Source organism: Hyaena hyaena, unplaced genomic scaffold (genome assembly GCF_003009895.1).
Source record: "Hyaena hyaena isolate Hyena2069 unplaced genomic scaffold, ASM300989v1 scaffold_59, whole genome shotgun sequence".
Classification (NCBI taxonomy): domain Eukaryota; kingdom Metazoa; phylum Chordata; class Mammalia; order Carnivora; family Hyaenidae; genus Hyaena; species Hyaena hyaena.
The window spans coordinates 1,874,629-1,898,315 of NW_024080691.1; the positions used below are offsets into that span (position 1 = coordinate 1,874,629).

Below are 23,687 nucleotides of genomic sequence, written 5' to 3' on the forward strand. Positions count from 1 at the left end.
AGAAAAGTCCTGCAGTGCTCTCTCACAACCCTCGTTTAAAGGATAAAACTAACCAGAATTTGCTTCTTTAATCATGGGAAGCTACTAGAAAAAAAAATCTCTTCTGTTGACGTTGCTGTTTAATTCCATTTTCACCCAATAAAAAGTACAGAAACACTGTCTTTATTTGATGGTGTGCATAAATATTACACTCCATGGATAGCAAAAATATTTTTTATTTATAATTTACAGTTTCACAAGTGAAAATCGTACATTTTTTACACATACAATTTCATTTTGTTAAATTTGCACACATCTACAGAACTTTCACACAACAAGCACCTGAAACTGTGCAGGCAGTAGGAAATGCAAATACTAAAATGTATTTATTAACCAAATGATAGCTGAAGGCCCTGCCTCAGCTAGACAATTTATATAGATATATGTCTATATATACATAAAAAATTCTTCACCTTCTAGATCCAACAGCAGCTTTTTTTTTAAAAAGAAAAACATACCTTTCTCATTTTATTTAAACTGACTCGACTGTATCATTTTCTGTTTTAATTTCAGTGGGTGTTGCTATGCTTTCCTCTGTACAAGCTGGTGGGGTATCAATTCGTTCTTCCTTAACTTTGGGACTTTCACAGGATTCTTGCAATTCATTTTTGACAATGTTCAACATAATGTTCAAAGGGTTTTCAACTGGTGTCTTGCTGGGAGATGGTGTACAATCAAATGAAGATGTCTACAAAATGAAAAGTCCTGTGAGTTCTAATTCAGGTTCAAAGTACCACATTAGTTTTTTAAGAACCTTGTATGGACAAAGAAACATACACATACCAAATAAATAATACCAGCTTCCCCATACAATATGTCATAAAAGCAGCCATAAATAAGCATTTAATACATACTTAGCATGTCATAAATAAGCATTTAATACATACAGTGATCTAAGAAAAGCAGTATCCACTGTCAGGCCGAAAGAAGTTGATTAGACTATACCTAACCCCACAGGGACAGTAACCCCTACAAGAGCCTACATATACTCTGGAATTGTGACTATCCTAATTTCACATACTCTGACCTCACAAACCATCAAATATTCTAGAAAGTCTATTCTTTTGATGACCTAAATGTATCTTCTAAACTGCTTTTTTTTGGGGGGGGTGGGGAGGAGATGGAGAGACAAAATTCCAAGCAGACTCCACACTGTCAGCATAGGGCCTAAAGCCAGGCTCAAACCCATGAACCACAAGATCATGGCCTAAGCCAAAATTAAGAGTCAGACGCTTAACTGACTGAACCACACAGGTGCCCCTCAAACTCCCTCTTGAACCAGTTAGTGTGTTTATTGAATTATGTTCACATCACGATCCTTCTCATCTTAAGTTCCCCTCACCTTTCTCTAGGCCTACTGCTTTAGTAAAAGATATCAAGACTCAAGTGAATAGAATGCAAGGAATACAGAAATTTGAAAATCGATCTATCAATCTAGCACCAATATTTAGTGAACAACCTAAATGCTACATCAAAACACAGAAAAGCTCAATAAAGCTTACCAACATTGCTCTGATGCAAAAAAAAAAAAATAATTGAAAATAATGTACATGAGAACAAACAGTAACCAAAAAGAACTTACATTTTGATAATCCTCATAACATGATGGATGATAAATCTGAAGCAAAGAAAAAAAAAACAGTTAAGTGGGTATTCACATGTATATTCATTTCTAATGGACTATTCTGATGGGATTTTCTATTTACACCAGAAAAAAAGCTATCCTGAAAAAGTGGCACAAATCACTTGATCACAAATGTGGATAAAACAGAAACTTCATCCCAGTTTCTCCTTAATCTTGCTTCATACATTTAAGTAGATAATATGGTATACTTTTAAGTATACTTTTAAGACACTAACAGTTTTTTATGATGAATTATGAAATCAAAATTAAAATGATGTGGTTTAGGCAAAAAGAAGACTGACTAGATTCAGAAGACCTACTCTGGATTTATCATTAACTAATTATGTGACCTCTTATATAAAATGAGTATAGAACCAGCTGATTGCTAAAATAACTTCCAATTCAAACACTCTATAACTAAAGTCTAATATCTTTTTTATAAAAATCAAAAAGTAAAAACAATTTTCTTTCCAAGTGATGTGCTAGTCCCTACAAAAAAATCTAATCTTAACACTTTTAAAGAACTGAAAATTACCTTTCCATCTACTCTAATAGCATTTTTTAAATGCCATTCCTCCTCTTCTTCATCCCAGTATTGTTCAAACTGTTCTTGACAGATTTCACAACTCTAAAACAGAATCATAAAAATGAAATTTACAGAACACATTCAATCACCTTAGGTAAAAATATATAAACATTTTATTAAAAGGAAGAAAATTTAAGAGTTATCTGAAAGTTCAACATCTAAATGCAAGATAAGCTCTAAGAATTTTGCATTCTTCCATGCAAAAATAGTCAACATTTATTTTGCTGCTATTGGTCACTGATAAAGTCAGGGGCATGAGCAGAGGTATAAAATTTAATATTCTTTTGTTACCTCAACTGCTCCAGCTGGTCCAGCAGGTACACTTTGGAATTCCTTTTCTTTAGCAGCCTCCTGAGTTTTGAGCACGACTTCTTCGTGCACCTTTTCAAAAAACTGGCTCTTTGCACGTTCTTCCAAATCAGCTATTTCCTCAAATTCTATCCAGTCCTTAAAAGGAGTTGATTTAAAAAGAATATTTTAATTTGTTTCTAAGCTTTTACTGTTTATCTTCAATACCATTGAAAGATAAGGGTACATTTGTCTACAAGAGGCTTTAATATTGATTATTTAAAATTATACCTTCTCTATGAACCCCGTAAGAGACAACATAAAGCAACTACTGAACAATTAAGATCTTAATGTTCATTTTTCCATTACCTCTAGAGTGACAACTACTAATTCAAAGAAGATATATTTCACATAATTTTTTACCAAAAGGAACGTCAGGAATACAGAATGAAATTGAAATTGAAATTCTAGAGCCTAGTAGAAACTTATGTCCTACTCTTATCTCAACAAAAAGTAAATACATACTCTTCAAATTTATTTTAAAAACCTAGGGATCAAATTCCATTCAGAAAACTGATGAGATGGCTCCCAGCAATTATTTAAACTACAACACTTTTTAGAATGAAATGATTTAAAGGTTATAAGATGGTTTGGAGGTACATTGATTACTTACTGTTAAACTGTAGTACCAACGTCTATGAGTGACTTTTCTGCTAACATCTTTTTCAGTTCTATTTTGCCGATAATGCCAGTCCAAGTGGTCTGCATATACATCTGTCTGTGATGTTGTAAACCTCATTCCACAAGAGTAACACTGAATACCAGTGTACAGTCGATTTATAACACTATCATAACGTCTATTTTGAAAAACACAGAAATCATCTTTAGTTCTGATAACGTGGCAAAATGGCCAAAAGCTGGTTGACACAATACCCAAAGATCAATATTGTTCTCCAGTATCATGTCACTGACCCTCTTTTAATTAACTTTGGTGAACTGTAGAACACGGAATCTATCCTATTGATAGGTCTCACCCAGTTATTTCCTTTCTAGCGAAAAACGGAATGATCATCTGCCAACTAATAAGCCAAAAGCTGGCCTGTTCTTAGGTTAGTGTCAACATCAAGGTGGATGTGGCAGATGGGTATGGCAGAACAAATGGATTTCACCTCTTCAGATCTTTGGAATTCTGAATAACTCTACTGCCCCACCCTCATCTAAAGAATGATAAAAGTAGTACAGAAGAAATAAGAATAGTACAGATAAAAAGAAAAATTAGACTAGTGGTAAACTGAGGTCAGCATCAGTTCTTACAATTCTGAGCTCCCTATCTGGAAAGAAATAGGTACCTAGACAAACTGGATAAATATGGCAGTTATGAACTGTTAATACTAAATAATGATTTAATAAAAATGGTTTTATAACTATATGGGGAAGAGCTGGGAGGACAGTAAAAGAGCTAGCAAAATCTTCATTTTTAGGAAGTCAAAAGATTGTCTAAATGTGATAAATAAAGAAATGTGACAAATCAGAAAAATATGTATCTGTTAAGAAAAGGAGAAGTAAATGCAAGGAACCATAACAGCTCAAAGTGGTTAAAAAATGGTTCTGGGTGGGGGTGCCTGGAGGGTTCAGTTAAGCATCCGACTCTTGATACTGGCTCAGGTCGTGATCTCAGGGTTCATAAAAACGAGACCTGCATCCAGCTCTGTGCTGACAGTGTGGAGACTGCTTGGGATTTTGATTCTCTCTCTCTGACACTCCCCACTCACACTCTCTCTTTCAAAATAAAAAAAAAAAAAAAATTTTTAATGCTTCTGGGTAAAGAGTAATGCCAGAAGAAAGGGATACTATCTTTTATTATAAGTCTTTACTCTAAGACTTTCATTATAAAGCTTTAATTATATGAATTACAGTTTAAAAATTGATTTTAAAGGTATAATCCACTAGGTGTCTATATTTTTATAAAGTATTCACAAGGACATAATAAGTCCATAAAGTACCTTTAATTTTTTTATAGGAGTAATACAAACAATAGAGTATTAGGAAAAAATACGCAACAAATGTTAAAAGAGTGGTTAGCAGTAAAGTGGGAATTTTAAGTTAAATTTATTTTTTTTATTTCATTTATCTGATTTTTCTAATTTTCTTTTTTTTAAGTAGCCTCCACACCCAACATGAGGCTTAAACTCACAATCTTGAGATCAAGAGTCACATGCTCTACAAACTGAGCCAGCCTGGGGCTGCAGAATTTTCTAATTTCCTACAATGAACATGAATTACTTATGAAATGAAAATAGATTTTTTTTTAAGTTCTTAAATACTTAAATCAAATACGGAAAAAATGATGAAGAGAAATGGAGATAAAAGGAAGACATGATTATCAATATCTAATATTTTAACTCCTTGTATTTCCTATACCAAACACAGATATTAAAAAATTTTAATTTGAGGATGGTCTCTTGGCCTAAATACTTGTGCAGCAGACATATTTTAAAAGGAAATTTAAAAACATAAAGGCTTCTTGAAGTTTGTTATGTATATTTTACTACATTAAGGAAAAAGAAAACGCTTCCTAAATTTTATAAATACTTATAAGAGGGGTAAAATGAATAGCGCTAATAAAAACATCCACTTTTTAACTAATTGAAGTCATTGTCCCATTTATCTTGGAAAATTAGAAAGAAAATTAGATTACATACTGTTTCAATTCTTCAATTGTAAAATTGGTAAGATCTGGAACATCTTGATCCTCATTTTGATCTTCCTCTTCTTCAGGGGCAGGCTGAGCAGTAACTTCATTTACTTCTTCAATTGGAAAAAAAAAACCAAACTTCTCAATGCCATTCTCTAAGCATTCATTATAGGGGAATACTATAGTGTTATAAACATATAGAAAACCCTATTTGTTTATTCATTGTATTTACTGGCCAAGGAAACAAATACAATTCTTCATTTTGATAAGTGAATTTAGGTCTGATTTCTTAAAAGTCAATTTTCATAACATTTTATTTCATTAATTTTCATATTATTTTAAAAAGCAAATCAATATAAAATAAATAGTAAAAAGTCTGCACATGGTATTTGCAGGGATGTTAACTGAAACAATGTCTGCTATAAAGGTACCATCTTAGAAAATTTTACAAGTATTTCATTATAAACCAATTATATTTGATTTTCAGAAAAAAATTAATTATTCAGATTTTAAGGACATTTATAACATATTATCAAATTATATCAAATCATACACATTTAATAAAGTTTTGTAAACATGAAATATAGAACCATACTCACGGGTTGTAGCTGAATCTGGCTGCGACAATTTGAGAATTCCTGTTTTTAGCAGTTTTGAAAATAATTCATTTACATCCACCTGACTGAGATGATTATCAGGATATGCCTTAGGAAGGGCTCCTTTAAAAAAAAAAGCACTCTTAAAATGAAAGTAGAACTCAAAGATGCAAAATTATACTAAGCATTCTTCAAAGTTTTCTTCAAGATGTCCTTATCAATAATAAATTTGGGGATGCCTGGGTGGCTCAGTTAGTTAAGTGTCTGACTTCAGCTCCAATCATGATCTTGCTGTCAGTGAGTTCAAGCTTCATGTCGGGCTCTGTGCTAACAGCCTGGAGCCTGGAGCCTGCTTCAGATTCTGGGTCAGCAAATCATCATCTCTTAAAAATATATTCTAGGGCAAATATTGAAAGCTAACCCTAAAAACACTGATACTTCATAAAATTTTAGAAGTATGTATAAGTACTGTAGAAATAGTTTGATTGAGCAGGGCTCAAACCCACAACAGTGAGCTCATGACCTGAGTCAGAATCAAAAGTCTGATGCCTCACTGACTAAGCCACACAGGCGCCCCAATCACTATTCTTTAAATCAACTGTAAACACAATATCTTAATGTATTTGTATGTCACTATTATCTATTATACATCTCACTACACCTCTAGAAAAACGTTCTGAACTACTAAAAATTTCTCTTAGTGATAGGAAATTCAGTTTGCATCCACAATACCCATAATCCCCACCCTTAACCACTGCATACTGTACGCTTGGCACAATCCATTGTACATTGTGGGCTAAATAATATTTGTTGAAATGAAATGTCTGAATACATGAACGAATAAATTAGCCTCAATAATCAATTACAATACCAATTCACATTATAGTTTGACATTTACATTTCATTGGAATTCGCTACTTATATGTTTCAGAGGTGTAACCAGCTATTCACAAGTCTGTGGGTAGCCAAGTTGAGTGACCAAGGGCATTAACTATGGAAACAGACTCCTGGGATTCTAACTAGAAATCCCATTTTCTAGTGTGTGACATGACCAAGTTGCTTATCTGTGGCTCAGTTTCACAGGTAAAGAAGGATCATCCTAGCACAATGCCTAGCATACAGCAAATGATCAGTATGTTTAAATAAATATTTACTACTAAGAAAGAGGTGTTTTTACTTTCATTTTCAAGAAGAAACCTTAAGAGAAGCTGAATACAGAACACCAAATACTTTTCACATCTCTTTAGGAGTGAGCAGAACTTGAAGATGGAAGGCATACCTAACATCTCACTCATTACCTCCAACCCAGAGGAAAAAGATTTGATTTCCTCTGTGACACTGCTATGCCCTGTATGTATACACATGCACCCCAAGGTTGTAAAAGCAAAAAGAAAATTTGCAGTTTTTGCACATTATCTCATGCTACCAACCCTAACAGGACAAATCCTCTACTCAACAAGAAAAACGGAGTTCTACAAAAAATACGTTAATACAGCACATGTTACAAAGTACTTTTGCATATACTACCTTGTTTGACTCTTAAAAAACAAACTTCCCAGGCAAATGATGAATTTATTGTCTGTCTAGAGGAAGCAACTGAATCCCGGAGAGGATATTTGCGTATACCCTGCCTACGTATAAAGTAGTAAAACATATCCTCTAACACTGGTCTTCTGACTTTAGATCCTAATTCTTTACTTCCCTTTTCAATACGGTGACAACAACAAAACAACAAAACACTTAAAGATGTTCATTTATCCTGTTAATCTAGAAATTAAAAACAAAGTTTTCAAACTGATTGCATTAATTTCTTGTGATGACATAATTTAAGAACTAAAGCATAAACTAGAACTTGACTGCCTAGGATTTCCCTAGTTACTTCAGAAGTTTTGGAAAACTCCCTAAATTTGTAAATTAAATACTGCCATGCTAGAGCATGTTTCTGAAAATGCCTATCTTAATTATTAAAAAAAATAAAGCAAGTACCACTACAAGTTGGTTGGGTTAGTTCTCAATACACTAAAACTTTGTAGTTATTTATAAATCACCATAATTTATATACTTCCCATTTTTTCATATTAAATTTAAAATTCACTTTTTAAGTTTATTTATTTAGGGGGGGAAGAAAGAGAAAGAGAAAGAGAGAGAGAGAGAGAGAGAGAGACAGAGAGAGAGAACAAGCAGGGGAGGGGGAGAGAGACAGATGAAGAGAAGAGAGAATCCCAAGCAGTGTGGAGCTTGACTGAGGGCTCAAACTCATGACCTGAGCCAAAATCAAGAGTCAGACGCTTAACCAACCAAGGCACCCAGGCAGCCCAAAACTAAAATTCACTTTTAAAGCTCTCATATCCAATACTGTTACTGTATCCATAACAATCGTTATGCCTCATCATACAATAACAAAAGACCTGGCTGGGGACTCATAGTTTTTCTCCTACTTCTTTTTTTTTAAAATTTTTTTTTTAATGTTTTATTTATTTCTAGGAGAGAGAGAGAGACAGCGTGAGCAGGGGAGGGTCAGAGAGAGAGGGAGTCACAGACTGAAACAGGCTCCAGGCTCTGAGCTGGCAGTCAGCACAGAGCCCGACGCGGGGCTTGAACCCACTAACCGTGAGATCATGACCTAAGCGAAAGTCGGACGCTTAACCGACTAAGCCACCCAGGCGCCCCTCTCCTACTTCTTTTTGTTTCTGTTTTTTAAAGAAAGAAAGCTCTACGCCCAACCTGGGGCTTGAACTCACAACCCCAAGATTAAGGGTCGCATGCTCTACCAACTAAACCAACCAGGAGCCCTATTTCTACTTTTTTAACATGTTGTGTACAATTATTATTTGAGTGCTCATAAAAACATATGAATGAATCAACTTTATAAAGCAACGTTCCCCGTATTCACTTCATGTTTACTGGATCATCATATACACACAGAACAAAAACTCAAAATATCAAATAATTGAGATTTCTGAGGTTTGTCATTTACTTCATTTTACCTCAACACAAACGTCACTCTTTACTCCACCCTCCAGCTGCTATCCAACAGGTTTCTTTTTTATGGTCTACAAAACCCTGGCTAACCATCTCTAGCTATAAACAGGATCCATGTGAATATACATTAACAAACTCAAAAAGGGAACAAAAAATTCTAGCCAGATTAAATTTATCTAAAATGCATATCCCCTCTCAAAATTGACTTTTCCTACAATTGACAAAAATAGCTACTCAACAAAACAGTATTTGTCTTTTGAAAAAACACTAAGTTCAGAAAGTACATACCTGAAGGATTCTGAACAAATGCTCCAGGATTTTGTGGATGAACTGGTAAAAACTGTTGTCCTTGGCCAAATGCTACTGGCTGAGCGACACCAGTAAGAACCTTTAAGAGAAACCCTGGTTTTAAGAACATCCTTTCTGTATTTTAACTAAAACTTTAACATTCTAATCATATAAAAATACCAATGGATATCATAAGGTGTGGTAAAAGTGTGCAAGTGTAACTTAACTGGGTCACTTCATTTCTTCACTTTCTACAAAAAGGAACAATAATAACTTCCCTTACCTGTTTCATGGAATTATAAGGAACTGAGAAGTTAAAGATACCATGGAAACATAAGACAGCCAACAAGCTGTGTGGCCTTACACAAATCACTTTACCTTGCTGGTGCTTTCCCTTATTTTACAAATAGAACTAATATCCAGAGATGTAACATGTACACAATCATAATGGCTAACTGGCAGCAAAACTGAGGTCAGAACTCCTGACCAGACTCCTTACCACGGATATGAAAAGCCTGCTTTAATTAGTTTAACTTTTTTGATCATCCTGCTTGAACATCATACTTTGGGTTGCAAAGTAAACTGTAAAAGACAAACAACTACTGTACAAACTGCTATCAATAATGCTTTAACATTTTAAAAATCTTTTTGTTTTACATTTTCTTCCGTGACATTACTAGCATAAAATGAATCTGTCCTAGTAAGAAAATGTCAGTGCCTGGAAAAACAGTAAATTTAATCCAGGAGAATTTCAGCAGGCAAAGTAGTCATTAATCACACACTGTAAGCACAATGCTTTAAAATTATTTCAATATGCATTTTACAATATATGCAAAACAAAAGCACAAGAATACCAACAGGTGATTGTACAAGTTTAGGTGATGTATTGAACATATTTAAAAGACATGTCACAAGTTTCCTGTGTTTACATTAATATCACACTACTGTATTCAACTGTAATCACTGGAAAGGTGGTGAAAAGTAGGAAAAGAGAAGAAAAAGAAAGGCTGGAAAAGCCTGGGCAGTCTGACTTTTTGTTTAACTCAGGCTAAGGAAGTTCTGAAGTCTAAACAGCTCCCTATAACTTTAAAGGGCTCCACAGTTCTACAATGTAGCAGAAGTCTATGAAACAAACTCACAATTGTGTAATACTTTACTAGCTTTGAAACCATAAAGGAAAAAACATAATGGAGAGGCTATGCATGTGTAAGGGGTAATACGGCAAATCTGTATTTCACAGCTCAACTTTGCTGTGAATCTAAAACTATTCTAAAAAAATAAAGTCCATTAAAAAAAACAAAAACAGAGTGAGGACGTGTGTGAGAGGGTGAAGGGGTGTGTGGGTGTGTGTGTAATAGAGACTGAGAGATTTCTATAGATCCAGGGACAGCTAAAATCAATTTTGGATCTAAACTGCAAATTTAAGGCTCAAAGACTCTCATCTCACTTGCCTAGCATGTGGACTTTTGGAGTACCTTAAAAACTGTCCAATCTAGAGAATAAATGATCTCCTAAAAATCTTCAACACTAGAAACATTAAAATCACTCACATCTGCAAAGAAAATCAGTTTAGAGTAACTACAACAGACTTACCTGTTGAGATGTCTGAATATTTCCTACTGTTATTGAAGCAGGTAAATTGCCGAAGTTTCCAAATTGGGAACTCTGAAGATTCTTTTCATCAAAATAGTGTCCAGAAGCTCTATTAAGGGGATTCGAGAAACTCTGGTTTCCAGGGCCATGTGGTCCGTTAAAATTTGGTCCTTGAGGTGAATCAAACATTTGTTCATGTCTTTGGAACTGCAGTCCTTGGGATGGAGCATTAAAAGCATTGCCAGGTGGATCATTATATGGGCCAGTCTGATTGAAAGATACTGATTCAAGCCTTTGTGAAGGATGATTGTCAAATCGTGTGCTTTGAAGACCAAGAGGAATATCAAACCTTGATGCTTGCTGGTGTTGTGGGCCATCAAATCTTTGAGGTACACCATCAAATCTTGGTTGAACCTGCTGTCCAGGTGGTCCATCAAATCTCTGTGGGCCTGGCTGACCAGTTCTTTCAAATCTAGGACCTGGCTGACCATGTAATCCATCAAATCTTGGCAACAGTGACGGCTGACCTGGCTGCCCATCAAATCTTAAAGCATGACAACCTTCAAATCTTGGACCACCTTGACCTAGAGGCCCTTCAATTCTCAGGCCACCTCCTGGCACAGAAGGACCCTCAAACCTCATTCCACCTCCTTGCTGGACTAATGGTCCTTCAAACCTGATCCCAACCCCTGGTTGACCATGTGGACCCTCAAACCTAAGGTTCCCACCAAGTTGATTATGTTGTCCTTCAAACCTCAAACCAGCTACTGACTGCCCATGGGGGCCCTCAAACCTCATCCCAACTCCCTGCTGTAGCAAAGGGCCCTCAAATCTGATCCCACCTGACGGCTGACCATGAGGTCCATCAAACCTAATTGCACCCCCTGAAGGACCATGACCCCCTTCAAATCTAAGTCCACCTACAGGCTGGCCTCGGGGATTATCAAATCTAAGTCCACCCACAGGCTGACCATGAGGTCCTTCAAACCGTAGACCACCCACAGGTTGACCCCGATGTCCCTCAAACCTGAGACCACCCACGGGCTGGCCCCCTGGTCCTTCAAACCGCAAACCACCTGCAGATCCTTCAAACCTGAGACCAGGGGAACCTTCAAACCGAAAACCACCTCCTCCTGCCTGACCCATCGGCCCCTCAAACCGCAGAGGTGTCCCTACTGGTCCTGGAGGACCTTCAAATCTCAAAGGACACCCACCTCCTAGCTGACCTTGCGGTCCTTCAAATCTCAAAGGGCCACCTCCCCCCATCTGTCCTGGTGACCCATCAAACCGAAGAGAACCTGGTGTAGGAGGTCCATCAATTCTAGGGCTTAATTTATTAGGTCCTTCAAAAATCATCTTGGTTGGGCCATCTCTTGTTACTGATGGCCTACTAGGTCCATCAAATAACGGTCTGTCTTCAGCTAAAGCTGTAAGTCGCTGATTTGTATCGAGGCCGGCAAATCTTGATGCTGGGCTATCTACAAATGGTTTATCTGAATCTTCATATCTGGGTCGCTTAAGTGGAAAACGATCATTGAATGGTGATCTCTGCTCTTCTCGTACACCTTTTAAAAAGAAAAAAAAGTTATTTTCCCTCAGTCTTTCTTGTTAAATTATCTTAAATCTTTTTATTTTCACGTAAATGGTTAGCCAAAACTATCCAAAACTAGCTCACTTTATTAGAGGGGAAGGAAAAGATGGCATATCAAGCAGCAAGAAAGAGGATGCCCTCTAGAGTCAGACACACCTGGGTTAAAAAAAAAAATCCCCATTTTGTCAACTAATTATTTGACTTTGAGAGCAAGTTATTTAACCTCTCTGGTCTTGCTTCCTATCTGTAAAATGGTATAAAATATATTTAATTGGGTTGTTGTGAGGATTAAATCAGAGTACATATATAAAGAACCTAAGTTAAGTACCTAACACATAGGGTGGCCTTAAGTATTAGCTCCCTTCCCTTCCCTTTGAGGGAAAAAATGAAATGAAACAAACAAAAGGTAGTCTGAACAGTCACAAAAATCCATCCCCACTTAGCTTGTTCATTTTCCCTTCACTGCTGTGTGATTCAATAGGCATAATCTGATTTAACTTTTTCTACCTTTAGCAGAGACTTGCTCGTCATGTCTTCTACGGCCCTCATGGGGTGAAAGATTCTCAGCATAAGTACGACTCCCAGATATAGGAGAAAGACGTCTTGCTCTTTCACTAAATTGTTCTTTTCTGTCAAACTGTGCTCCACTATTCCTACTTGCATGTTTACTTTTGGATGGCTCACATTCTATTCCAGACAACAAGGCATCAGTCAAAGGGTAGTCAAAAATATCAGGATCTAAGAGATCAAGTCTTGGAAATGAATGCTGAACCTGTGTCCTTTTCAGTTTTGCTTTATGTTCATAGTAGGTTAATTCAGCATCAGATAAGAGAGGTTTCTTTTTTAATCCACCTTTATTTTCTTCTGTAGGACTATCCCGTACATTGCATCTATGTTTACCTTCTTGATACTGAAATAGCTGTCGAATTTGATGCACAACAACAAGGAACTCATCCTGTGTAATTTCACCAGATGCTAAACGTTCACTCGTCTGTGTAGGGGTGATAAAAGGAAATCAAATATTTTAAATATAAAAAGTACTTACAAAAAAACGTACACAAAAGAGAATAATGACTACATGTGATTATAGTAACTACCTTTTGAAGTAATTCTCTTTTGCTTGCAAGAGTTAACTCTTTAGGAATCTGAAGATTGGCATCTACACTTAATCGATGCTGCTGCTTTGGGGCTCGAGGCGACAAAATTCCTTTAGTGCTTGACCAGCTCTCCCTATGCCTTAGATGAGGAGATTTACTATGTTCATCACCCTGTTGTAAGCTGAAACCATAAAAGCAGGATGTTACTTCATAAACATTTTTCAAGTACTCAGGACCATATTCCAAAGGATCTGGTTAAAATGAATATATGTAACTACAGAAATTAACTAAATGATCAAGAGCACAAGATCTGAAGTCCGGAAAATGAGACATGAATTCTAATTCCTGCATGTCCTAGATATGCAGCTTTAGGTAGACTTGTTAACCTTTCCAAACTTTAGTCTCTGTAAAATAGGAATGATGGTATTTCACCCAGAGTTATTGAGAAATAAAAGGAAAAATAAACCACTAATTATAACATCCAATAAATATTACCAATTTTTTAATTAACACTGTATTTTAAAACATGCGTATTATTTTACTTAATTAAAAATATTAACATCCTACCTTTTATTTTCTTCCCAACCAGATTTCCATCTTTTGGTAGACTTGGAACTTTGCCAATTTTCTATATTCTCCTTTGGTTCAGTGCCTGATTTTGTAGAATGCTGATTTGCAGCTTCTTGCGGTCGTTCCTCTTCAGTCTTTTTTACTCGCCTTGGATCTCGAATATCCTGTTTATTACTTCTTTTAGCATTTCGCTCTTCCCTGGAAGGTAGCGTAAACTCTTCCATATGTGACTGCTTAACTCCCGACTGGCGAATCTTTCCAGCTTTGGGTGTCGAAGTTGGAGACATACTCCTTTGCCTTCGTTTGGGTGACCGCCTATCTCTTCTCTTTGGAGAATGTATAATTGGTGATCGAGACTTGGGTGATCGTGATCTTGATCTCTTTCTAGTACTCGATCTCCCTGGTTTTGTCCCTTGTTTTTCGGATTCTTCCGTTATTATATCCTGCTTTTGTACAATGCCATTGATGATTTTATTTCGACTTCCAACCAGTCTGTGTTCAGATGATTTCATGTGCTCATCTTTATCCTTTTTTTCTGCAGTTTTTCTCTTGTCTTTTACATCATCATCTTTGCTATCAGTCTTATCCTGAAGATGTTTTTTTAACCTAGGATCTCTCTTGCTCATATCAGACACCCTGGCACTTTCAGAGTCTTGATTTTTCAAGTCTTTTGTGTGGGATAATTTGTTTTTCAAGGGTGATGGTGATTTAGATTTAGATTTAGATTTAGAATCTAATTGGTCAAGTTCTTTCTTGGTTATTTTTTCACCTGATTTGCTTTTCTCTTGTTTGGATGAATTTAGTTTTTCAGAGGGTACAGTTTTACCTGTCTTAATATCAGACTGGTTCAATGTGTTCATTAGGAATTCTTTCCTGTGACTCTGATCTTTTCCATGCGAAGAATGTTGACTCATTCTATTAAGACGAGGATCCCGGTTAGTTCCTTTCAAATCCTGAATTTGTAAGGACGGGCCTGGACGACTTTTCTCTGGTTGAACAGGAACCTGATGGGGAGGTTTAACCGCCATAGGGGGAATTTGTGGAACATGTAATTTGGACGGTGCAGATCCAGGACCCAAGTTGGATGTCTCCTGCTGAACACTAAGAGAAACTGCCTAAAATACAAAATAAGTTGTTCACGTTAATACATAAAACATGCAGATTGTCAGAGAAACAAAAACTAAAGAATGTAATGTTTTTTCAATAAATCCAAAAGGGCTTGTTATTTCTTACTAGTCCTTTACTTTGATATTTTTATAATATAACCTTTAAGAGAATGAAAAAAACATCCTCCTCTACCTAATTATTCAGGATTCTGAGCCAGAATGCTACTAAGAAATTGCCAGATAAATCACTGCACCCTAGGTGCATAAGAATCAGAGTCATTCCAGCTAAATTTTAGGTCACAAAATTTAGTTCCTCCTAATTTCACAGATAATGAACTTGATAAAATTTTGCCTTCCTGTACTTCCTCATGCTCAAATTCAAGTACTAAGTAAAATAACTTAGCAAAAGGTCATTCATGCATGGAAATATGTAATCTTGGCTGGCCTCCTTAATTTTGTGATGGCTTTTCTTTCACAGGTTTTTACGAACCGGATTTGTACTCATGCAACATTGGAGACTACGCAAAAACATTCACAACAACACACCCACCATCTTGGGACAGGTAGTTAAGTCCCCGTGATATAATGCTAATCAAACTAAGGTATTATATTAAAAGATAGCAATTTAACAGAAAAAAGTGTTTGAAACAAACTAGTGTACAGTTTAACTCAAGTAAGTTTTACAATAAACGAAAATTTGGTAAGATAATTTACCAAATAAATGTGGAAAAATACACTCCCTAATAAAAATAACACACGAATACAATTCAAATACAAAATAATTACTTCTTTAAGGACAGGTTTAAAATATTTAAAATGCCAAATCTCCTCTACTTACCAGTTGTGCCTTAGCTTGCTCTAGCTCAAGCTCCAGCTTTTTCTGCTGAAGTTCTAACAACTGTTTTTGTTTTGCCAGTAACTGCTGCCTTATTAGTTGTTCTTGGGTAAGATTCTTTTGTATATCAGGAACAATTGGAGGAGTGGAGATGCTAGGGGAACTGACCCCTGTGCCAGGTGTTGAAGGCTCTTCGGGCTATAAGAAAAAATAATGTGTTAAAAATATATATATCAGAGCTAAAAAGGAAGCTAAGTGGGAACTAAAATTCATCAGCTGATCTCTTAATACTATCAATAATAATAAATGGTCTGTCATATTTAAAAACACACAGAAAATCTTTCAAAAATTTAAAAACCTGATATAAGGATATTACGTAATACCTAAACAAGGAGAATGTATTTTAAAGGCACAGTGAACCTGAGTGGGGAAAAAAAGAAATATTTGTAACGAAAACAATTCGGCACAGGTATTCTTGAGATTTCCGACAAGTTTTAGATAAATCAAAATCTAATAGTTAAGAGTATTATATACCATTCTTATTAAAACTTACCGATTTATTTAAAAATTTGGGATTCACATGGATGCTAGATGTATTCACATTGGGGGGCAGAGGTTTAATAGGCCAAGCAGGATCTAACGAATTGACTCTGACATCCAGGGCATAAAGTTTCTTCAAAGGGAATATTTCATCCCATGTGGAACGTAATTTAAATAAACTTTTTCTAGTATTTTCATCCACCTAGAACAACAGAACAATTCTATGGCTTGTTAAGTTACTATAGAATGTTTTAAATATTAAGTATTAAAGCTATATAAATCTCTGTTCTACTCAATACAGAAACATACTACCCATTCATAAGTATAAACAATGGTAACTTATTAAAGGTATATTTGGTTTGGAAATGTGAAGTTAATAAACTTCTCCCTCAAAAAATTTCAGAAAAATTAGAGTCATTATCCCCTGACCTTCATGAAAGCAAACCACTAAGCAACTCTACTTTTAACAGTACAAAATGTTTCCAAATTTTAGGGTTTGATCTAGTATTCCTTATGTTACTTACTCTGGACAAAAGTGTAAAACAATGAGAAAATAGCTTAACCTGTAAAACAAATTATCTCTCTAACCAATCTTCTGCAATACAGTATGACTGGCACCTATGAACAATTTATTTGTGGTATGCAAGGCACCTTAAAAAACTGAAATTCACAAGAATCTTACCCACTGTTAAGCCTGGGGAATAACTAACAATTATATTCAAAAACTAACCAGCAGAGAAACCTAGTACTTGGGAAAAATGAATTCGAGTTTTAACTTTAATAAAGCCTTGACTATATATAAAGTATTTATATACTTTATATATATACTTCATAAATATATAGTAAATATAAAGCCTCTAATATAGTCAAAGGGGTCAAAGCCCTGTTAGATTCAGTAAAAGGTATTCTACCAAACATCCAACTAAATTTGAACATAATGAAACTGAAACCAAGAGGCTAGTTTAGCTCCCCAACTTCTGTAACACAAAGCGCGTCTCCTTAACTACTTCAGGTAAGCAGTATTTAGCCAAGGTCTACAATACACTACTCATCAACAAGTTCCTTAATATAATTTGAAATCCAGCTTTCCAAATTTCATCTGCATATACTTACTAGCAGTATTTTTTTCTAAGAACTTAGAAGACAAAAATTACTCAAGTAGCAACTACACATTTACTTACTGTTCTAACAAACAAGTAAAATCTGCTATTTCTTTCAAAATAATCCCTATTCTCCAAGTCTGACAACTATTTTCTCCAAACACAACATGTACAGCTAATAAAATATAAGAACTACCATTTGGGGGGGGGGGGCTAGGAAACAATATTTAAAACTAAACTACTTATAAATGTCCTTTTGCTCAGTGTGAAAGATGAAGTCTGACAGGAAGAGAATAACTCCAGCAAATCCCTTGTCTTCCTCAACATAATACTGTATTAAACAAACTACCAGATACAATGTTATGGAAGGAATTTGCAATCCCTGGGTATAGAAACTAACACGCCTTTCTTCTAACCACTAAGAGGGGATGAAAAGTATTTCCAAAGTAACTTAAAGCAATTAACTAGTCTACCATTCACACATACCTAGAACATTCACAGAAACACACTTAAACAAAGTAACAACAGGAAACATTTCCAGGGGAGGAAAAATATCACAAAAGTTCCAGGCGCCAATCACAGGTTGGGACATACTGAAAGATTATGCTTTTCTTTTCCTGACAGGAACAGTCAACATCCCAACACCAGTAATTGGAACAATGAAATTTGAAGTACTCTTGATAGTTTCATATATTTTTGCCCATATTCTAGTGATGGAACAGATCTTCAATCAAATGAACTCAATTAAAAACAAAAATTCTAAAAGCAAACCCATCTATTCTTGAATGGATAATGGAAAAGTCCTAGAATCTGCTTTAGAAATCTAACATAAAACTTTAGCATAGTACTTGGTAATTATACAAGAGAATAAAACATTTCACCACCCAAGAAAACCCAACACAAAGACAAGTATTTATTTAATCAGGAACACATTTTTTAAAATTTCAAATGTTTCTAAATGCATATATACCTTTTCAAACACACAAATAAATGTTGCAACTAGATTTTTAGTAAAGGCAGTGAGATACTCTCTTCCAACGTTTTTCACGATAGAATCCATAAGGTACATAACAGGAAGCTTCTCTGAGGAAGGAGCCTGAGTGATAAAAAGAAACTGAGAAGTTTAGTATAATGAATTGTCACCAAAGAATTACTTTTAAAAGTGAGTTTTCAAACCTACAATACAAACTTCTATTCTTGTTGATGCTAAATATTTTTGAATATTAACCTTTATGAAACGTAAGTGTTCAATCAAGGTGTCATCTCTTACAATGATCTTTAGTTGATCATAGAAGCTCAGAAACACCAGAAAGAAAAACCGTAACTTTTAGCACATTAACACTCAAATGTAATTTCAGGCTCATATGGTAAAAAGATCTGTGTTTTAAATGAGTAAAAAGGGAAAAAGGTATTTTCTGTGACCCAAGTGTAAGCTTTGTGACTCACATTAACTTAGAATAGTGTGCCTAGACTCAATGAAGTAGTTTCCAGACTTCTGGCAGAAACCCTAATTCTCATAGGCATATTTTATGTTAGAGTCTATGATGCTTTAGTTACCTGTAAAATCATTAGGATTACTTTTCTACAATCCAATGAACAAAGAAATTAAGTACACTTCACATATGAAGTTAATGGCAAAAAACACTGAAACTTGCACATGGACATGCAGGAAGGTGCAAGTTGTTACTGATACAAGAAAAACTGGATGGAGCAGCTGCTGAGTCATGTAAATCAGGTTGAACTGGACTCTGGAAACCAGGATTTGTTCTGAAGATTTTCTTCACAGCATGGACTCTCCGTCGAAATATTTTTCCTCTGACATGCACAAACCAGTGTTTCTAAATTTGTGCAAAGCCAGTGTGGTGATGCTGATACAGGTGGCCCTTTCCAAAGCAAAGAAATGTTGCCCCAGTTCAACTGCAATGCCTAACCCACCACTGGCTTTTAGAATGTACAGCAAGTTTCCAGAAAGCATCAGCAGGTTCACAGACTTGAGGAGCATTAAGACACACCATTAAAAAGTGTTAACTCCCGACTCCACAGGAGCACCCATGATTTAAAGGCAAAACAAAACAAAACAAAACAAAAACCTTAATCCCCATTTACCCATCCCATGTGTATCGGAATCTTAAACCTGAACAACACTTACCCATAGCTATCTGTAGCTAGGGTAGGCTCACAGTTCTGCGGTACACAACACCATCATATTTCACAAAACCAATTGCCCATACAAGTGTGTGGAAGTGCTCTTGCTTCTGATAACACCTTTACAACCAAAGTTGGCCAAGGAAACCTTTAAATAACTTTGTATGAAAAACTTTTAGGGTCCTATCTAATAAAGAGGTACACAAGGCCACTGCATGTGGGTATACTAGTAAGTACCAACATGTCAAATGCTTTATTGCTGTGTCTTTATCTTACCATGTCATGTTTTACACCATTTTAGTTAGTCATTGTTGTACTTATGAAGACAGGCTCTCTTTAAAACCAAAATCTGTTTAGTAGGCTAATTTTTTTAGTGTACAAGTGAATCCTGTATGTAATATTTTTTCACTACTACTACCTCACGGGAGGAGTCAAATTAGGTGTGAATCCTTTAGTAATGCCGAGACGCTAGAGAATAAGGACACAAACATTCACCTCCAGAAACACAAAACCAAGCCAGTTTGCTACCAAATGACAGAAAATCCCTCCCCTCACCCTCAACCCCAACCCTGATTATTTCCCCAGTGACTTTTACATCTTTTCCTCAACCTGGCTTTCCAAAAATAACCAGGAAACGTGTGCCAAAAAAAAAAAAATTCAGCTTTTATCAGCAAATAGTCCATCTATTTTCACCACTCTGTGTCGCCATACACAAATACAAATTTTAATGTGGTCACTACAGTCAGCATTTAGTTTTCACTTCTCGAAGGTCTTCTGGATCCATTAAAAACCAGTAAGGAAAGCTGTTGAGTGACAACCTGAACTGCTAAATATTAGACTCTGTGGAATATTAGTAATCCCCAAACTACTAGGTAATTAGATTTTAAAAATCAATGTTATTTTTTTTTTTTTAAAATGCAAGTGTTTTGTTTTTTAAAAAAAGGCATTCAATGTCAAGGTAAGCCTTCCACAAGGCAAAAACTAAGTTTTCATGTCCAACATGTTTGTGGTATCAACAAAAAGGATGTTGAGTATGAGGAATGCTTCCTTTTTAAGTCTCATACTTTAAAAAAAGAACAATAGCTGTTTCACAGACATTCACAGGAAAAGGTGAATGAAGACTTGTATTTTAGCTGTCAGGCTGAGCATGACAAACTTGTCGGGCTCTTAAAAACAAACAAAACAAAACACCTTTACTTTGTCCTCTTTAAATTCAGGTATGAAAGGACCACCTGAAACCGTGTATCTTGTGAACAGATTTACCCAAAAGAGTGGATGGAACCTAAAGAATGAACCCAAGTCACTTAAAGACTTTTGTTTAAAACACACAACCACGTAGATAAAAATAAGTCTTGGAAACAGATTCTACACCTTACAAAGGTAAATAAAAAAGACAAATACATATTTTATATGTTTTATTCACAAATTTTATAATACCAGTCACACATTTCAAAACCATTTATTAAGAGTCAGACCACTCAGTTGTACACTAGACAGAAACCGCCTCTAAACAATATATTGGTGGTTGTTGTTAAAGTGGCCTTTTAAAAGGGGTTCACTCTGCTAAAAGGAGGCTCATCCTGTTAATTTCAATCACTAACAACTAGAAAAAACTAAACCATAAGTACAAGCTTGAAAAATAACTTAAAACGTAATACTGGGAAGCTATTAAAACTCATCATGATAACTAAGTTTAACAGTAACTTAAATGACATATCGCTCCCACATGAATCCACAGAAGAGGAGGACTACAGGGAAATATAGGGTGGCAGAGGACCACTTCTGTCAAGGGGTGAAGAAAAGCACGTCTTCACTATCAGGGAAGGGAGGAAAAAAAGAGAAAAGGAAGAGGAGGAGGGACTGAACTTTTCAAAAAAAAACCTACAAGTACTTGTTACCCACTGGGCCAGTTCTCCACCTACAGGTTGGATAAGATCTCCTCCCCCCCACCCTCACCCCACCCTCACCCCCAATTTCCCGTATTTTGGGGCAAATTAGACCCTCCGATAGGAGACTAAAAGATCGATCTAGCCGCCCCCACCCCAAAACGGGGCTGACGGGTGTGAGCAGCTGCCTGGCTGGCAGGGAATGGATTCTCCTCTCTTCCCTTTCGCATCATGTGCTTTTCAGGCGCCATGTTGGGCTCCTAACAGGCGGCTGCTCCACTCGGGGCCAATTCCCTACTCCCACCCGCCAACAGCTCGCTCCCAGGTCCCCCTTCACCTCCTTCCAACCCACAGAGCACAATTACCCAAAAGGGTACGGGGGGGATGGGGTGGGGGGGCGGGGAATGGGAGAACCACCACTCCCCCACCTTCCCGGGGGTTAAAATGGTTTTAACTCTTACTTCCCCACACCACAAACTGCCTTTAAGTGCCCCCCTCCCAAAGGGCTCTATTCAAAACGTGTGTGTCGGGATATACAATGTGGTGGCCTAAATAGGGAGTTGGTAAGCGGAAGTGGGACTCCACCCTTTATCCTCCCCACTCCCTCCCCCCCCCCCCCCGAGAGGCCCACGCTCGAAGCCTGGGCCAAAGACCGAGCCTGAGTTGGAGGTGGAGGGTTGGAGAGGAACACTGTGCCCCCCCTTTGGATAGAAGCGAGACCTGGGATGAGGCTGACACTAAAATCAGGGAGTATTAGAAGAATAGGAGGCTGCGGGGTGTATAAAAACCTTGGCGGTTTGGGCCTCGATGAGAGAGACGATCTCCTTGGCGAAGGGCAGGTTCTCCTCGGCTAGAATGGTCAGCATATTGATGTGCGGTTTGCTATTGAAGGTCAGGTCTTCGAGTGATGATTGATAATCCCGACAGGCGTCCTCCCGGGCCCCCGCAGTACCGGCCTCGGCCGGCGTCTGCTCTGACATTGCGCCGCGGCCCCCCTCCGAGGTCCGCCGCAGCTGAAGCTGAAGCCGCTCTCGATACCCCGCCTCCCTTCCGACTCCTCTTCCTCTCCCCGGGTCTCTCGCGGCTCCGGCTTCACCACATGCTGACCGCGGAGGGGGGTTAGGGGACGACACAGGGGGAACCTCGGGTATGAAACGCCGCCGTCTCAAGGGTGATCTCCGTCCACTTCCAGCCGCCACAGAAGCTTCTTTCTCCACAGACACAAAATGGCGGCGGCAGCGGCGGCTCCAGCTCCGAAAATGTCTGTGTTCCCAACCGCTGCGTCGTGCGAAATGAGCAAGGGGAGGGGAAATGTGCGGTAAAAGGGCGGGGCCGTTGATAAATCCAGCGGTGATTGGTTCAGCCAGTAACGTCACAAGCCCCGCCTTCGGCCCTTCCGCAGGACGTCCTGGCACCGCCTTCTTCTCCGGGCACTACCCGGGCTTTCGCAACACCTACTGTTCAGAGGTGCGGTAAAAAAGACGGCCCCTCTCATTGGCTGATTCATAAGGGACTGTTCGGTCATTTGTTACCATAACAACCCATTCAGGGAGGCCAATAGGCTTGGGGGAGGCTGTTCCCGAGGCCCGACCCGACCAGTTTAAGGAGAAAGCTCAGCCGTTCCCCCCTCCGACCCCCCCTCGCTTCGTCCCACCCTCCGCAATCCCCTAGCCACTGAGCGGTTCCGTCAATCATCCTCCCTCCTCCCTGCCCCGGAGGCCGCGGCCTGGGAGTGGGGGCTAAGAGGAGCGGAGGCTCTCCGCCCGCCCCACCCCACCCCACCTTGCTGCCGGCTACTCAGGTGCTTTCGAGAACCAGGGCGGGTCCAGCTGCGGGACAGATAGTCCCTCCTGGAACTGGCTTCGGGAGTGAGACGCCAAGTTTACCTGGAACCTCGGGAAGTGGCTTCCACGCTGCTTCCCACATCCACAAACAAAAACACCTTTCTTGAGTCGAATCCCCAGGAAAATGCTTTTATTTAGAGGTTGTGTGCGAAAGGCTTTTCCGTAGGGATTTTGTTATCTTTGGGGAGCCTACTCATCTCTAGGAAGGGTTTCTCAAACAGCCACACCCAGCCCCTAGCCTGACAGCTCCTCTCTGTCTTCACTTGGAAACAGCCTTCGAAT

General features: G+C 37.7%; 1 protein-coding gene across 2 annotated transcripts; it reads right to left on the bottom strand.

Moving 5' to 3' along the window:
• Positions 1-23,000, bottom strand: PCF11 (PCF11 cleavage and polyadenylation factor subunit). Of its 2 annotated transcripts, none has more exons than XM_039231790.1 (16): positions 22,350-23,000; positions 18,501-18,626; positions 16,444-16,632; positions 15,894-16,088; positions 13,947-15,064; positions 13,380-13,560; positions 12,790-13,273; positions 10,692-12,256; positions 9,099-9,198; positions 5,832-5,951; positions 5,240-5,345; positions 3,211-3,394; positions 2,541-2,696; positions 2,199-2,291; positions 1,622-1,657; positions 1-727 (listed from the first exon to the last, which is right to left on the bottom strand). In XM_039231790.1, exons 1-16 carry the CDS (start codon positions 22,539-22,541, stop codon positions 512-514), a joined length of 5,061 nt encoding a protein of 1,686 aa, XP_039087721.1. In that variant the 5' UTR covers positions 22,542-23,000; the 3' UTR covers positions 1-511. The 2 variants fall into 2 exon arrangements, with proteins under 2 accessions (XP_039087721.1, XP_039087722.1); XM_039231791.1 differs by having other exon boundaries at positions 13,183-13,273; positions 22,350-22,997.
• Between the last annotated feature and the right edge of the window lie 687 nt (positions 23,001-23,687).

Coding starts and splice junctions, on each gene's coding strand:
- PCF11 (XM_039231790.1), bottom strand. CDS start 22,541: ATGTCAGAGCAGACGCCGGCCGAGGCCGGTACTGCGGGGGCCCGGGAG. Junction 15,065..15,893: donor AGCAAGCTAAGGCACAACTG/GTAAGTAGAGGA, acceptor TTTGTATTTTAG/GCAGTTTCTCTTAGTGTTCA. Junction 13,274..13,379: donor AAAGAGAATTACTTCAAAAG/GTAGTTACTATA, acceptor ACCCCTACACAG/ACGAGTGAACGTTTAGCATC.